Here is a 16719-nt window from a genome sequence, read left to right as displayed (position 1 = left end):
GAGCACTTCTCACGGGGGAGTTGGATGAGTCTCTAGATCAGTACCCTGAGCTGAACATAGATTCTCTTTCAGTGCAGTTGCATCTCTTTCGCAACAAATACCCCTGTAGCAGCAGTTGAGAGGCAGCAGAGGTCCTCAGGAGGCTTCCAGTGGAGGTGCGGGAGTTGGTTGACCAAGTTGAGGTGCTGATCAGAATTTTGTTTGTGGTGCCAGTGTCTTCATGTGAGGCTGAGAGGAGTTTCAGTGCACTCCGCAGGTTAAAGACTTGTTTACGGGCTTGCATGGGCCAAGAGAGACTGAACGGCATAGTTGTCTGTAATGTACATAAAGACAGGCTGGACAGTCTTGAGGGAAATATCTGCCAGCAATTTGTTGGATCCATTGAAACCCTCAAACATATGTTCAGTTGTTTTGTTCAGTAGTGTGTATAGCAGTGGTTCTCAACCTTTTTTCAGTACTGGAACCCCTGCATATTTTGAGGCAAGGTTTTGAGTGGTCCTCAGGGACCTCCACCCCCTCTATATTATATGTAAAGTTACTGGAACCCCTGCATATTATGAGGCAAGGTTTTGAGTGGTCCTCAGGGACCTCCACCCCCTCTATATTATATGTAAAGTTACTGGAACCCCTGCATATTATGAGGCAAGGTTTTGAGTGGTCCTCAGGGACCTCCACCCCTCTATAATATATGTAAAGGTACTGGAACCCCTGCATATTATGAGGCAAGGTTTTGAGTGGTCCTCAGGGACCTCCACCCCTCTATATTATATGTAAAGGTACTGGAACCCCTGCATATTATGAGGCAAGGTTTTGAGTGGTCCTCAGGGACCTCCACCCCTCTATAATATATGTAAAGGTACTGGAACCCCTGCATATTATGAGGCAAGGTTTTGAGTGGTCCTCAGGGACCTCCACCCCTCTATAATATATGTAAAGGTACTGGAACCCCTGCATATTATGAGGCAAGGTTTTGAGTGGTCCTCAGGGACCTCCACCCCTCTATAATATATGTAAAGGTACTGGAACCCCTGCATATTATGAGGCAAGGTTTTGAGTGGTCCTCAGGGACCTCCACCCCTCTATAATATATGTAAAGGTACTGGAACCCCTGCATATTATGAGGCAAGGTTTTGAGTGGTCCTCAGGGACCTCCACCCCCTCTATATTATATGTAAAGTTACTGGAACCCCTGCATATTATGAGGCAAGGTTTTGAGTGGTCCTCAGGGACCTCCACCCCTCTATAATATATGTAAAGGTACTGGAACCCCTGCATATTATGAGGCAAGGTTTTGAGTGGTCCTCAGGGACCTCCACCCCCTCTATATTATATGTAAAGTTACTGGAACCCCTGCATATTATGAGGCAAGGTTTTGAGTGGTCCTCAGGGACCTCCACCCCTCTATAATATATGTAAAGGTACTGGAACCCCTGCATATTATGAGGCAAGGTTTTGAGTGGTCCTCAGGGACCTCCACCCCTCTATATTATATGTAAAGGTACTGGAACCCCTACATATTATGAGGCAAGGTTTTGAGTGGTCCTCAGGGACCTCCACCCCTCTATATTATATGTAAAGGTACTGGAACCCCTACATATTATGAGGCAAGGTTTTGAGTGGTCCTCAGGGACCTCCACCCCTCTATATTATATGTAAAGGTACTGGAACCCCTGCATATTATGAGGCAAGGTTTTGAGTGGTCCTCAGGGACCTCCACCCCTCTATAATATATGTAAAGGTACTGGAACCCCTGCATATTATGAGGCAAGGTTTTGAGTGGTCCTCAGGGACCTCCACCCCTCTATATTATATGTAAAGTTACTGGAATCCTTGTGCTGCTGAATACGTTCATTACACTTTTTTATTTCATGGACCCCTTGCCATTACACCAGGGACCCCTAGGGCTCCACCTACCCTGTTTGAGACCCCCTGCTGTATAGTATGATATATGTTATTTTGTTTAGTAGTTTTTAGTACATGACAGTACACTTACTAATTATTTATTTAATTTAAAATGGCATACTTTGTGTGACATACTTGTCCATAGCTGTTATTTGAAGAGTTGAGACACTGACTGAACAATAACTAAGTATTTCTGAAGGATATTTTGGTTGATTTGTTTGGGTTCTTCATTGAAGTAGTTATCTTGATTTTAGAACTGTACTTATTCTGAGTGTTTTGTGCTTGTAAAGATGTTGTAATAGACTCAAACCAGTGGCACATATTTAATGATTATATAAAATTAATCAGAAAAAGTCAAATAAAAAGGTAAATTCAATGCGGAGACCAACTTCGATGGTTCTCAATGGAGATTATTTTAGACGAGATCACACCATGTTCATTGTATTTATGAAACCTGCACCCATACAGTGTACAGTACCATTACCACCTACTGGCCTTGCTTGGTATTGCTGGTTGTAAATACAAATACCTGCATACATATAGGACTGATAAGGAACACTGCAATAACTATTATTAGTAGTAAATTTATTATGATTTAAAAATTTGAACAAGTTGGGAAAACTCTTCAGTTAACTGCTGTACCTATGATTTATCCAGTTGTAGTAATTATGGTTCCACAATATACATTTAACATATTACAACGTAGGCAGTGTTACAGCTCTACTTTTGGTGTCCCCCTCGGGAATTGCTCTTGAGAAAATGTCATGTAATTGTCCCCTTCAAGGTTGATATCAGATTTTCGCCCCTGGGTGTCAGTACACAACTAGAATTCTGCTCCTGGTAGTTTTCACCACGTCATACTTTTGAGTCCGCCCCCCTTGCTGCTCAGCTGATTCAATCACTAGAGGAATACAGCCATCCATGGAGGATACGATCTAAATGTATATTCTTAATAAAACGCTATTGGATAGTCACCATGGGTCATATTTGCTCATATAATGGACAGACAACTGACACAAATTGAGGAATAGTGAAATTCTGTTGATTCTCGTTATTTATTCTTAAACATGGAACAAAGAGGATGCAGGGCATGGCGCGAGCGACAGCGGTCGGTCACCTACATGGTTGCTTTGGTTCTCTTTTGGAGCGGAGCATCAGCCCAGATAAGATACTCCATCTCTGAAGAGCTTAAGGAAGGAACTGTCGTGGGGAATATAGCTAAGGATTTGGGAATAGATCTGAGTACCTTGAAGGAAAGGGGTTTACGAATCGTGTCTGGCTCGAACGAGCCACTTTTCCAGCTAAACCAGAATGACGGTATCTTGTATGTGACCCGAAAAATAGACCGAGAGGAGGTGTGCGATCGGATCACGGTGTGTTTGATCAACCTGAAAACCGTTCTAGAGAATCCGCTGGAGATCCATTATGTCGCGGTGGAGGTGTTAGATGTTAACGACCATTCTCCCAGCTTTCCCGAGAAAGATAAACGGTTAGAGATGTTTGAGTCAGCGTTACCTGGGGCACGTTTTCAGCTACAAGCTGCGCGTGACCCAGATAGTGGCCCATACTCTGTTCAACAATATAAACTGAAAAACAATGATCATTTTCGTATAGAAGTTAAAGATAGAGGTGAGGACCGTAAAATGCCTATTTTGATTTTACAAAAGCAGTTAGATAGGGAGTCTGCTAAGAATCATAGATTACTGCTTACAGCCATTGATGGAGGAAAACCAGCGAGGTCTGGGACTATCGAAATAATCGTTGAGGTATTGGATGTTAATGATAATTCACCTGTCTTCACTAAAGACGTATACTCTGTAATGCTTGGTGAAAATTCTCCTGTCGGTGCAACTGTCATTCAAGTAAAAGCAACCGATTTAGACGAAGATGCAAACGGTGAAATTATATATTCATTTGGTAATGGAGTAGATGACAAGTTACTGCGACTATTTGGATTGGATCCGAATACTGGTGAACTAACCGTAAAAGGTCTGATAGATTATGAGGTAAACAATATTTACGACATTGATATACAGGCATCTGATAAGGGACCCGTTCCATTGACAACAGACAAAAGCGTAATTGTAAAGATTATTGACGTGAACGATAATGCGCCAGAAATAGAAGTGACATCATTTTCGAAGGCAATCCCCGAAGATTCCAGACCCGGTACCACTGTAGCACTAATCAGTGTTAATGATTTAGACTCTGGTCTCAATGGGAAAGTTTTATGTTCTGTAATGGAAGACTTGCCTTTCAAGCTAATGTCGTCTTTACAGGATAACATGTATTCTGTAGTCACCAAGTCACCTCTGGATAGAGAGAAAGTATCTCAATATGATCTAACAATAGTAGCCACAGACCAAGGCCATCCGCCTCTGTCATCTGTAAAGACTATTAGTGTTGTAGTATCAGATGTGAATGACAACAGTCCAGAGTTTTCACTGAGCCCCTATACTTTCTATGTCACGGAGAATAACGTACCAGGCGCCTCAGTATTTTCTGTGAGTGCTTCAGATCGTGACATAGATGAAAACGCCTTTATTTCATATCATATTCTTAGAGACAGTGGCGAGGAGAACAAATGGGCATCTTTCCTCAACCTAAATTTAGAAAATGGGAACATTGTTGCGCTTAAAAGCTTTGATTTTGAAACCCTCAAAACATTTAAATTCCAAGTTGTAGCTACAGACTCTGGAATTCCGTCACTAAGCAGCAACGTCACAGTGAATGTGTTCATCCTGGATCAGAACGACAACGCTCCAGTGATCTTGTATCCAGTCAGCGCTAATGGTTCCGCTGCAGGTGTGGAGGAGATTCCCCGCAATGTGAACGCAGGCCATTTGGTGACTAAAGTGAGAGCCTATGACGCTGATATAGGATATAACGGCTGGTTATTATTTTCACTGCAGGAAGTTACTGACCACAGTCTCTTTGCCTTGGACCGCTATACAGGACAGATAAGGACACTTCGGTCGTTCACAGAGACAGACGAGGCTGAGCACAAACTGGTCATACTGGTAAAAGACAATGGGAACGTTTCACTCTCAGCAACAGTTACTGTGATTATCAACGTTGTGGAGCCCAAAGAGGCTTTTGCAGCTTCTGATGTTAAAAGCGCAGTAAAAGACGAGGAGGAGAACAGCGTTACATTTCATTTGATCATAACTTTGGGGTCAGTTTCAGCACTTTTTATCATCAGTATCATCGTGTTGATTGTAATGCAGTGCTCCAAAGCCCCAGTCGATTCCTCCAAGTATTTACAAGATGTGAATTACGACGGGACACTGTGCCACAGCATCCAGTACCGATCCGGAGACAAACGGTACATGTTAGTTGGACCCAGAATGAGTATAGGTTCTACTATTGTCCCGGGCAGCAATGGGAATAGTCTAGTGGTACCTGACCACAGGAGAAGTGCTTCTGGAGAGGTAAGGAGTTTAAAACGACCCGTTCAGGAATCTCCTACTGACCAATGCAGTGCTGTGAGCCTGTGCATGAGTTTGATGATGGCGTACTATTCTCATTATGTTTGTTAGAATGTCTGTCTGTTATTTCATTGACCAAGAAATGGGTATGTGTGAATGTATGAACCATTTTAGGTTTTTAATTAGGCTAAAGAGGTTTGTTAGCTGTTAAATGATCGCTGAAAGTGACACTGCTCTCAGGACAGGTCGCTGTCCACAACTGTGGTGCTGAAACGCTGACCAGTTTAATGTGCTGTTTAACTGGTGAAAGTGACGACGTATACATGCTCTTATAGTGGATATTTTATCCTTCAACATTATTTTTCCATGTCAGACACGTGTTGCATACATGAGTAGGGTAAATGTTGCTTTTGTTAGCAAAAATAAGCATTGTACATAATGTATTGTAACCTGTATACCTCCTTAAAAAAAAATACAACTTTTGCAGTAATGTTTTATCTGATATGTATCGTGTCAAGATTCCATTACTAAGTTTCAACGATAGTGTAATGTCAGGTAGAATCGCATGATGTCAGTACCCAACTACAATAACGACCTTGATAGAAATAATTACCATAATGCGTTTGACTCCGCCCACTTGCTGTTTAGATGATTCCGTCGCTGGAGGAATGCAGTTATGCAGGATCGTGGGGAGAATCATGTCTAGAATTGACATTCTTAAAACACTATTGGATCATGAGCATTTGTCATATTTGCTAATATAATGGATGGACAACTGTCACCAATGAAGGAATAGCGGAAGTGCTGTGAATTCTCGTTATTTATTCTAAAACATGGAACAAAGAGGATGCAGGGCATGGCGAGATCCACGGCAGTGGGTCACCTACATAGTTGCTTTGGTTTTCTTTTGGATCGGAGCTTCAGCTCAGATAAGATACTCCATCTCTGAAGAGCTTAAAGAAGGAACTGTCATCGGGAATGTAGCTAAGGATTTGACAATAGATCTGAGCACCTTGAAGGAGAGGCGATTTCGAATCGTGTCTGGCTCGAAGGAGCCCCTTTTCCAGCTAAACCAGAATGATGGCATCTTGTACGTGAACCGAAAAATAGACCGAGAGGAGGTGTGTGAACGGAGCAGTGTGTGTTTGATCAATCTGAAAACCGTTCTTGAGAACCCGCTCGAGATCCATTATGTCGCTGTGGAGGTGTTAGATGTTAACGACCATTCTCCCAGCTTTCCCGAGAAAGAGAAAAGGTTAGAGATTTCAGAATCTGCGTTACCTGGGGCGCGATTTCAGCTACAAGCAGCTCGTGACCCAGACGGTGGGATATATTCCGTTCAACAATATAAACTCAGTCAAAATGATAATTTCCGTTTAGAGGTTAAAGATCGAGGTGAGGACCGTAAAACCCCGAGTCTTATTTTACAGAAACCACTGGATAGAGAGGCTGTAAAGAGCCATATATTGCTGCTCACAGCTATTGATGGAGGAAAACCTCCAAGATCTGGAGACATGAGAATAACTGTAGATGTATCCGATGTCAATGATAACCCCCCGGTTTTTACTGTAGATTCATACTCTGTATTGCTGAATGAAAACGCTAATATAGGAACAACAGTCATACAGGTAAACGCCACTGATCTGGACGAGGGTTCTAATGGTGAAGTTGTCTATTCATTTGGTAGTGACGTGGAAGGAGAGGTCCTGGAATGTTTTCATTTAGACCCGATTACTGGCGAAATAATTGTAACAGGACTTATTGATTTTGAAGAAAATAACAAGTTTGAGATCGATATACAAGCGTCAGACAAAGGGGCAGCTACTTTGACAACATACAAAACTGTAATTATTAAAATTGTGGATGTCAACGATAATGCACCTGAGATTGAGGTGACATCATTCTCTGAATCAATATCAGAGGATTCTAGACCCGGTACCACTGTAGCACTAATCAGTGTTAATGATTTGGACTCTGGTCTCAATGGGAAAGTTGTCTGTCTTCTAACCGAGGACAATCCTTTCAAATTAACGTCGTCTTTACAAGAAAACATGTACTCTGTAGTCACTAAGTCACCTCTGGATAGGGAAAAACAGTCCGAATATGATCTAACAATAGTTGCTAAAGACGCAGGCCAGCCGTCCCTTTCATCTGTAAAGACTATTAGTGTTGTAGTATCAGATGTGAATGACAACAGTCCAGAGTTTTCACTGAGCCCCTATACTTTCTATGTCACTGAGAATAACCACCCAGGCGCCTCAGTATTTTCAGTAAGTGCATCTGATCGTGACATGAATGAAAACGCACTTATTTCATATCATATTCTGAGAGACGTTGGTGACGATAATAAATGGGCATCTTTCCTCAACATAAATTCAGAAAATGGAAACATTTTGGCGCTAAAAAGCTTTGACTTTGAAACTTTAAAAACATTCAAATTCCAAGTTGTAGCTACAGACTCTGGAATTCCGTCATTAAGCAGCAACGTCACAATAGACGTGTTCATTCTGGATCAGAACGACAACGCTCCAGTGATCTTGTATCCAGTCAGCGCTAACGGTTCCGCTGAAGGTGTGGAGGAGATTCCCCGCAATGTGAACGCAGGCCATTTGGTGACTAAAGTGAGATCCTATGACGCTGATATAGGATATAACGGCTGGTTATTATTTTCACTGCAGGAAGTTACTGACCATAGTCTCTTTGCTTTGGATCGCTATACAGGACAGATAAGGACACTTCGGTCGTTCACAGAGACAGACGAGATTGAGCATAAACTGGTCATACTGGTAAAAGACAATGGGAACGTTTCACTCTCAGCAACAGCTACTGTGATTATCAACGTTGTGGAGCCCAAAGAGGCTTTTGCAGCTTCTGATGTTAAAAGCGCAGTAAAAGACGAGGAGGAGAACAGCGTTACATTTTATTTGATCATAACTCTGGGGTCAGTTTCAGCACTTTTTATCATCAGTATCATCGTGTTGATTGTAATGCAGTGCTCCAAAGCCCCAGTCGATTCCTCCAAGTATTTACAAGATGTGAATTATGACGGGACACTGTGCCACAGCATCCAGTACCGATCCGGAGACAAACGGTACATGTTAGTTGGACCCAGAATGAGTATAGGTTCTACTATAGTCCCGGGCAGCAATGGGAATACTCTAGTGGTACCTGAACACACGAGGAGAGTTTCGGGAGAGGTAAGAAGTTGAAAACAACCTTGTATTTCACTGTCATCACGTACCCTCTATTGAGGCTGATTTTCGAGTATAATTTTTTAGCCATTTCTGAGTATTTTAAATAGGCCTGTTTTGTTTTGACGTAAGAGGGTTGTTGATTCTCACATGATCTCACAACAGAAGTTGCTCATTCATTTACAGCCGCTGCTCACTGGGCGCTGATCGCCACAGTGGTGCTGAAAAGTTGGGCACTTCAAAGCGCTATTTGATGAATGCTTGACAAAAGGTGATGACATAAACTCTCCCCTTTTCTCTGTAAATGTTTCTCAATTTTATTTCCTTGTGCGTCACTTGTTGCATTCTTGCGTAACGCTTTAGTTCTTGTAAATACATCATGATATGTCATATTCAACCAGAACTCCCATATCTATACACATTTTGCAGTAACGTTTTGTCAATTGTGTATTGTGCCATGGTAGTTTTCAGTATTGAAATATAAATATGTAAACTCTGAAATGATATTGTAATGTGACGTAGTATCGCAAGGTGTCAGTACTCAACTAGAATAACACTCCTGATACATTTTCTCCCGTCATATTTTGAGTCCGCCCCCTTGTTGGTTTCGTAGATTATTCAGTTGATGGCGGAATTTAGTCATGCAGCATCGTGGGGAGAATAATATCTTACATTGCCAGAATAAATATAACTTTGGATAATTAGCTGAAGTTATAGTCACGAATGTAATGGATAGATCGTTTCCCCAGATTGAGGCATAGCGGAAGTACTGTGTACAGCTTTTACTTATCTGGAAATCATGGAACAAAGAGGATTCGGGGCATGGAGGCAGCGACGGCAGTGGGTCGTCTTCATGGTTGCTTTGGTTCTCTTTTGGAGCGGGGCGTCGGCACAGTTAAGATACTCCATCTCTGAAGAGCTTAAGGAAGGAACTGTCGTGGGGAATATAGCTAAGGATTTGGGAATAGATCTGAGTACCTTGAAGGAGAGGGGATTTCGAATCGTGTCGGGCTCGACCGAGCCCCCTTTCCAGGTGAACCAGAATGACGGCATCTTGTATTTGCACCGAAAAATAGACCGAGAGGAGGCGTGTGAACGGAGCAGCGTGTGTTTGATCAACATGAAAACCGTTCTGGAGAACCCGCTGGAGATCCATTATGTCTCAGTGGAGGTGTTAGATGTTAACGACCATTCTCCCAGCTTTCCCGAGAAAGAGAAACGGTTAGAGATATTTGAGTCAGCCTTACCAGGGGCGCGATTTCAGCTACAACCTGCTCGGGACCCAGACGGTGGAATATATTCTGTTCAACAATATAAACTCAGCCAAAGCGATCATTTCCGTTTAGAAGTAAAAGATCGTGGAAAGGATGGTAAAATCCCTATCTTAAATCTCCAGAAACCACTAGACAGAGAAGCTTTGAAAAGGCATACATTACTGCTCACAGCCATTGACGGAGACAAACCTCCCAAGTCTGGTACTATAGAAATATTAGTGGACGTTTTAGATGTTAATGATAATATGCCTGTTTTCACTAAAGAGTTATACTCTGTGACGCTAAATGAAAATTCTCCTATTGGCACAACGGTCATACAAGTCAACGCTACAGATTTGGATGAAGGTTCAAACGGTGAAATCATTTATTCTTTTGGTAGTAATGTGAACAGTAAGTTACGAGAACTTTTTGAAGTAGATGCTATCTCAGGTGAGCTAATTGTCAAAGGATGGATCGATTTTGAAATAGAGGACAGCTATGAGATTGACATACAGGCATCGGATAAGGGATCTGCTCCCTTGACAGCAGACAAAAGCGTAACAGTAAAGATAGTTGACCTGAATGATAATGCACCCGAGATAGAGGTGACGTCCTTTTCTAACGCAATCCCCGAGGATTCTAGACCCGGTACCACTGTAGCACTAATCAGTGTCAGTGATGAGGACTCTGGTCTCAATGGGAAACTTCTCTGTTCTATAAGCGATGGCGTCCCGTTCACTCTAACGCCGTCTTTACAGGATAACATGTATTCTGTAGTCACCAAGTCACCTCTGGATAGGGAAAAACAGTCTGAATATGATCTAACAATCGTTGCGAAAGATGCAGGCCAGCCGTCCCTGTCATCTGTAAAGACTATTAGTGTTGTGGTATCAGATGTGAATGATAACAGTCCAGAGTTTTCACTGAGCCCCTATAATTTCTATGTCACTGAGAATAACCACCCAGGCGCCTCAGTATTTTGTGTGAGTGCGTCTGATCGTGACATAAATGAAAACGCTATTATTTCATATCATATTCTGAGAGACGGTGGTGACGATAAAAAATGGGCATCTTTCCTCAACATAAATTCAGAAAATGGAAACATTTTGGCGCTAAAAAGCTTTGACTTTGAAACTTTAAAAACATTCAAATTCCAAGTTGTAGCTACAGACTCTGGAACTCCGTCACAAAGCAGCAACGTCACAGTGAATGTGTTCATTCTGGATCAGAATGACAACGCTCCAGTGATCTTGTATCTAGTTAGTACTAACGGTTCCACTGAAGGTGTGGAGGAGATTTCCCGCAATGTGAACGCAGGCCATTTGGTGACTAAAGTGAGAGCCTATGACGCTGATATAGGATATAACGGCTGGTTATTATTTTCACTGCAGGAAGTTACTGACCACAGTCTCTTTGCCTTGGACCGTTATACAGGACAGATAAGGACACTTCGGTCATTCACAGAGACAGACGAGGCTGTGCACAAACTGGTCATACTGGTGAAAGACAATGGGAACGTTTCACTCTCAACAACAGCTACTGTGATTATCAACGTTGTGGAGCCCAAAGAGGCTTTTGCAGCTTCTGATGTTAAAAGCGCAGTAAAAGACGAGGAGGAGAACAGCGTTACATTTTATTTGATCATAACATTGATGTCAGTTTCAGCACTTTTTATCATCAGTATCATCGTGTTGATTGTAATGCAGTGCTCCAAAGCCCCAGTCGATTCCTCCAAGTATTTACAAGATGTGAATTATGACGGGACACTGTGCCACAGCATCCAGTACCGATCCGGAGACAAACGGTACATGTTAGTTGGACCCAGAATGAGTATAGGTTCTACTATAGTCCCGGGTAGCAACGGGAATACTCTCGTGGTACCGGACCACAGGAGGAGTGCTTCTGGAGAGGTAAGAAGTTGACCCCATTGTCATGAGGAACTAACTATTCGTTAGTTCTCAGTATTTTCAATCTAAGTACTATTTCTGATGGTTACAGAATCCGTGCCCCAGGGACTGAATGTATGAGTTGTCTATGGGGTGGCACATATGATAGCCACCATTGTAGGTGTCAAAAGCGCGCATTTGTTTGTGTTGTTTTCTGAATCGGTCGATTAAAAATATTGTGTATACCTCAGAGGGCGCTGTCCCACGGGGGTTTTCTTGTCAAAAGACGCTGTACTAGGGACTTCCGCTGTCCATGGTGCTGAAACCTGGTGGAGTTCATTCGGCATCTTCGTTGTGACAAAACTCTCTTGAGATGGTTTAAGACGCTTTGTAGTTTCACTTGGGCTATAGAAGAAGCCTTTTCAGTCTTTATTGACATATGGTCCAAACCATGTAGTTCTATGTAGGACACTTGTTGCAAACTTCTAAACATCAACCAACATGCACACCCTGACGTCTCATGAGGATCTTCCCCATGCATGTCCCATCTTTGCCTAACCCGTACCATGGTTTGTAATGTTGTTTTTTCTTGTACAATGTTTTGTTTCGAAATAGCACTCGGTATTCGTGTAGTAAAATATCGTAAAGGGTCCAATTATACTCGATCCTGCAATATGAGGCTGAAACGCATGGTGTCAGTGCGCAAGTCGAAGAAGGGTTATGAAATAACTCTATTGGTCATACTTTTGAGTCCTCCTTTTATAGCTGGTTTGGTATTTCGTCGCTAGCAGACTACAGCCGTGAGCTTCGAGGATAAATTGTCATTTGAAACCTTTCAACGCTGACGTATTGTAAGATACCGAGCTGTGATTATATTTGGGAGTGCAGTGAATAAGATGACGTTGCCGGCAGAGGCGCAGTGAAACTGCTCTGAATTTCTCTTTAACCTTAAAAACATGGAACAAAGAGGATGCGGGGAATGGCGGGAGCGACGGCAGAGGGTCGTTTTCATGGTTGCTATGTTTTTTTTTTGGACCGTGGCATCTGCACAGATAAGATACTCCATCTCTGAAGAGCTTAAGGAAGGAACTGTCCTGGGGAATATAGCTAAGGATTTGGGAATAGATCTCAGCACCTTAAAGGAGAGGGGATTTCGAATCGTGTCTGGCTCGACCGAGCCCCTTTTCCAGCTAAACCAGAATAACGGCATCTTATACGTGAACCGAAAAATAGACCGAGAGGAGGTGTGTGAACGGAGCAGCGTGTGTTTGATCAACCTGAAAACCGTTCTAGAGAACCCGCTGGAGATCCATTATGTCTCAGTGGAGGTGTTAGATGTTAACGACCATTCTCCCAGCTTTCCCGAGAAAGAGAAACGGTTAGAGATTTCAGAGTCCAGGTTACCGGGGGCGCGATTTCAGCTACAAGCAGCGCGTGACCCAGATGAAGGTCCATTCTCCGTTCAACAATACAAACTGAGTCATAATGACCATTTTCGTTTGGAGGTTAAAGATCGAGGTGAGGACGGTAAAATCCCGTTGTTGGTTTTACAGAAGCAGTTAGATAGAGAAGCTGTAAGAAGCCATAAACTCCTCCTCACTGCCATTGATGGTGGAAAACCACCCAGATCTGGAACTCTCGAAATATCAGTGGATGTACTGGATGTTAATGACAATAGTCCTGTGTTCACTAAAGATATATATTCTGTAAGTGTAAATGAAAACGCTCCTTTGGGAACTATGGTCATCAAGGTAAATGCCACCGATTTAGATAGTGGCCAGAATGGGAATGTCATTTACTCATTTGGCAATGACATTAACAGCAAGTTAAGGAAACGTTTTGATGTAGACACCATTACAGGTGAAATAACTGTAAAAGGGCCAATAGATTTTGAGGAAAGGGACAGTTATCTGCTTGACATACAGGCATCAGATCAAGGACAACTTCCTCTGACAACAGACAAAAGCCTCAAAATTAAAATCGTTGACCTCAACGACAATGCACCTGAGATAGAGGTGACGTCATTTTCTAAGGCAATTCCCGAAGATTCTAGGCCCGGAACCACGGTGGCACTGATCAGTGTTACTGATTTGGACTCTGGTCTCAATGGGAAAGTTCTCTGCCATGTATTGGAAGACGTACCTTTCACGCTATTGCCATCTCTACATGACAACATGTACTCGGTAGTCACCAAGTCACCTCTGGATAGAGAGAATGTATCTCAATATGATCTAACAATAGTAGCCACAGACCAAGGCCAGCCATCTCTGTCATCTGTAAAGACTATTAGTGTTGCAGTATCAGATGTGAATGACAACAGTCCAGAGTTTTCACTGAGCCCCTATACTTTCTATGTCACTGAGAATAACGAACCAGGCGCCTCAGTATTTTGTGTGAGTGCATCTGATCGTGACATAGATGAAAACGCACTTATTTCATATCATATTCTGAGAGACGTTGGTGACAATAATAAATGGGCATCTTTCCTCAACATAAATTCAGAAAATGGAAACATTTTGGCCCTAAAAAGCTTTGACTTTGAAACATTAAAAACATTTAAATTCCAAGTTGTAGCTACAGACTCTGGAGCTCCATCACTAAGCATCAACGTCACAGTGAATGTGTTCATCCTGGATCAGAACGACAACGCTCCAGTGATCTTGTATCCAGTCAGCGCTAATGGTTCCGCTGAAGGTGTGGAGGAGATTCCCCGCAATGTGAACGCAGGCCATTTGGTGACTAAAGTGAGAGCCTATGACGCTGATATAGGATATAACGGCTGGTTATTATTTTCACTGCAGGAAGTTACTGACCACAGTCTCTTTGCTTTGGACCGTTATACAGGACAGATAAGGACACTTCGGTCATTCACAGAGACAGACGAGGCTGAGCACAAACTGGTCATACTGGTAAAAGACAATGGGAACGTTTCCCTCTCAGCAACAGCTACTGTGATTATCAACGTTGTGGAGCCCAAAGAGGCTTTTGCAGCTTCTGATGTTAAAAGCGCAGTAAAAGACGAGGAGGAGAACAGCATTACATTTTATTTGATCGTAACTTTGGGGTCAGTTTCAGCACTTTTTATCATCAGTATCATCGTGTTGATTGTAATGCAGTGCTCCAAAGCCCCAGTCGATTCCTCCAAGTATTTACAAGATGTGAATTACGACGGGACACTGTGCCACAGCATCCAGTACCGATCCGGAGACAAACGGTACATGTTAGTTGGACCCAGAATGAGTATAGGTTCTACTATAGTCCCGGGCAGCAATGGGAATACTCTAGTGGTACCTGAACACAGCAGGAGAGCTTCTGGAGAGGTAAGGAGGTCATCAATCTAAAATATATTAAAATCTGCTATGGGTGGCCTAATATAGCCTGTTTTGTCCTGTCATGGATATCTCAACGAGCTGACTGTGTTACGGAGTGGACGGGCCTATGTAATATTTTGGTGACACGGCTGTCATGCTGTAACATGAGACGTAAAGGAGTATAAGACTTTATTTAGTTGGACATGTCACCTGACAGCCCATTACCTACCCATCTGTTTTCACTAAACAACTCACTTTGGATGTGTAGGCTGCTCTGGTCCTATACGGTTAGAGGTGAGCAGGAAAGAGGATGGTTTTCTCAGGTATACATGGTGGTTCCAGTCTGCTTGTTCAGGAGGGTCAGCCTGGGCTTGTTATTGTATTGATACTTGTTAATAAAACAAGAGAAAATATCCATGTAATTCATAGATTAGTGAACCTGCTCAGGCCAACATGTGGGCCAATAACTATTTCGACTATAAATAGGTCAAATATAATGTTGGCTGTAGGTCAGTGGATGGGGCTAACTTCAGCCTCATACTTACAGAGTCGTACGTTGAGCCTCATTTACAGGTCCTTGGTCCACACATTTCCGTCTTCAGCTTGTGTTGTTGCCTTGAATGGAGCTATTTCAGCAATCAAAGGCTTTTCATAATCCATATGTGGGGCTACGACCCCTCAGAAAGAGAGTCTACTGGAGATCTAACGCAGCCTTGAAACCTAGGACACTATCATATCGGCCCCTTTTCCAGACACTTGTTTTGCTTTCTAACAATGTGACAGTTGTTGTGTTGTTTTAATAAGATGGGTTAGTAGCCTGTCTTATCATGTGGCATGTGACTTCGTAAGACAACAGTGGTGTGTTGTTTTAATAAGATGGGTTAGTAGCCTGTCTTATCATGTGGCATGTGACTTCGTAAGACAACAGTGGTGTGTTGTTTTAATAAGATGGGTTAGTAGCCTGTCTTATCATGTGGCATGTGACTTCGTAAGACAACAGTGGTGTGTTGTTTTAATAAGATGGGTTAGTAGCCTGTCTTATCATGTGGCATGTGGTAAGACAACAGTGGTGTGTTGTTTTAATAAGATGGGTTAGTAGCCTGTCTTATCATGTGGCATGTGACTTCGTAAGACAACAGTGGTGTGTTGTTTTAATAAGATGGGTTAGTAGACTGTCTTATCATGTGGCATGTGACGTCGTAAGACAACAGTGGTGTGTTGTTTTAATAAGATGGGTTAGTAGCCTGTCTTATCATGTGGCGTGCGACTTCGTAAGACAACAGTGGTGTGTTGTTTTAATAAGATGGGTTAGTAGTCTGTCTTATCATGTGGCATGTGACTTCGTAAGACAACAGTGGTGTGTGTGTGCGTGTGAGTGAATGAGTATGACTGAGCGGACACCTGGGGCCATTGATTTGTGAGGGGCCCTTCGTGCCCGCTCCCATCCCCTATAATTCTGTATTCTTTTGTGACAAATGTGTTAGCAGGTAGACCAGAGGGGCCGCGTCTCTGATTGGCAGATGAGTGACAACCCCGATTAGAAGCACCTGCTGCCCATCTGTTGTTCTTCACAAATACTGTTTTGAATGAAAGAACATCGTACCTACACACTGAAGAAGGATGTTAAGACAAAACAATCTGTGTACGCTCTCCCGGATGTAGTAAAACATTTAAAACATTGAACAATGAAGTAAACTTTAAGCGACATATTTTGGAGTGTGAACCCACTCCACCTCCTTGTTTGTCTG

At 42.7% G+C, this 16719-nt stretch overlaps 4 protein-coding genes across 4 annotated transcripts; all 4 read left to right on the top strand.

Annotated features, from left to right (window-relative positions):
- The first annotated feature begins 2969 nt into the window (after positions 1-2969).
- LOC115121596 (protocadherin alpha-8-like) lies at positions 2970-5441 on the top strand. The gene has a single exon (XM_029650704.2). The coding sequence runs from the start codon at positions 2970-2972 to the stop codon at positions 5439-5441; it is 2472 nt and encodes an 823-aa protein (XP_029506564.2).
- Positions 5442-6000: 559 nt separating this feature from the next.
- Positions 6001-8539, top strand: LOC115121597 (protocadherin alpha-3-like). The gene has a single exon (XM_029650706.2). It carries the CDS (start codon positions 6164-6166, stop codon positions 8537-8539), a length of 2376 nt encoding a protein of 791 aa, XP_029506566.2. The 5' UTR covers positions 6001-6163.
- Positions 8540-9190: 651 nt separating this feature from the next.
- Positions 9191-11696, top strand: LOC115121598 (protocadherin alpha-3-like). Its single transcript, XM_029650707.2, has one exon. It carries the CDS (start codon positions 9321-9323, stop codon positions 11694-11696), a length of 2376 nt encoding a protein of 791 aa, XP_029506567.1. The 5' UTR covers positions 9191-9320.
- Positions 11697-12616: 920 nt separating this feature from the next.
- LOC115121599 (protocadherin alpha-3-like) lies at positions 12617-16512 on the top strand. Its single transcript, XM_065018182.1, has 2 exons — positions 12617-14980; positions 16459-16512. Exons 1-2 carry the CDS (start codon positions 12617-12619, stop codon positions 16510-16512), a joined length of 2418 nt encoding a protein of 805 aa, XP_064874254.1.
- The last annotated feature ends 207 nt before the right edge of the window (positions 16513-16719 follow it).

The sequence above is a fragment of the Oncorhynchus nerka genome, linkage group LG5 (assembly GCF_034236695.1).
Source record: "Oncorhynchus nerka isolate Pitt River linkage group LG5, Oner_Uvic_2.0, whole genome shotgun sequence".
Taxonomy (NCBI): Eukaryota; Metazoa; Chordata; class Actinopteri; order Salmoniformes; family Salmonidae; genus Oncorhynchus; species Oncorhynchus nerka.
Note: the sequence above shows the minus strand (reverse complement) of the source record. Positions and strands in the feature narration are given on the sequence as shown.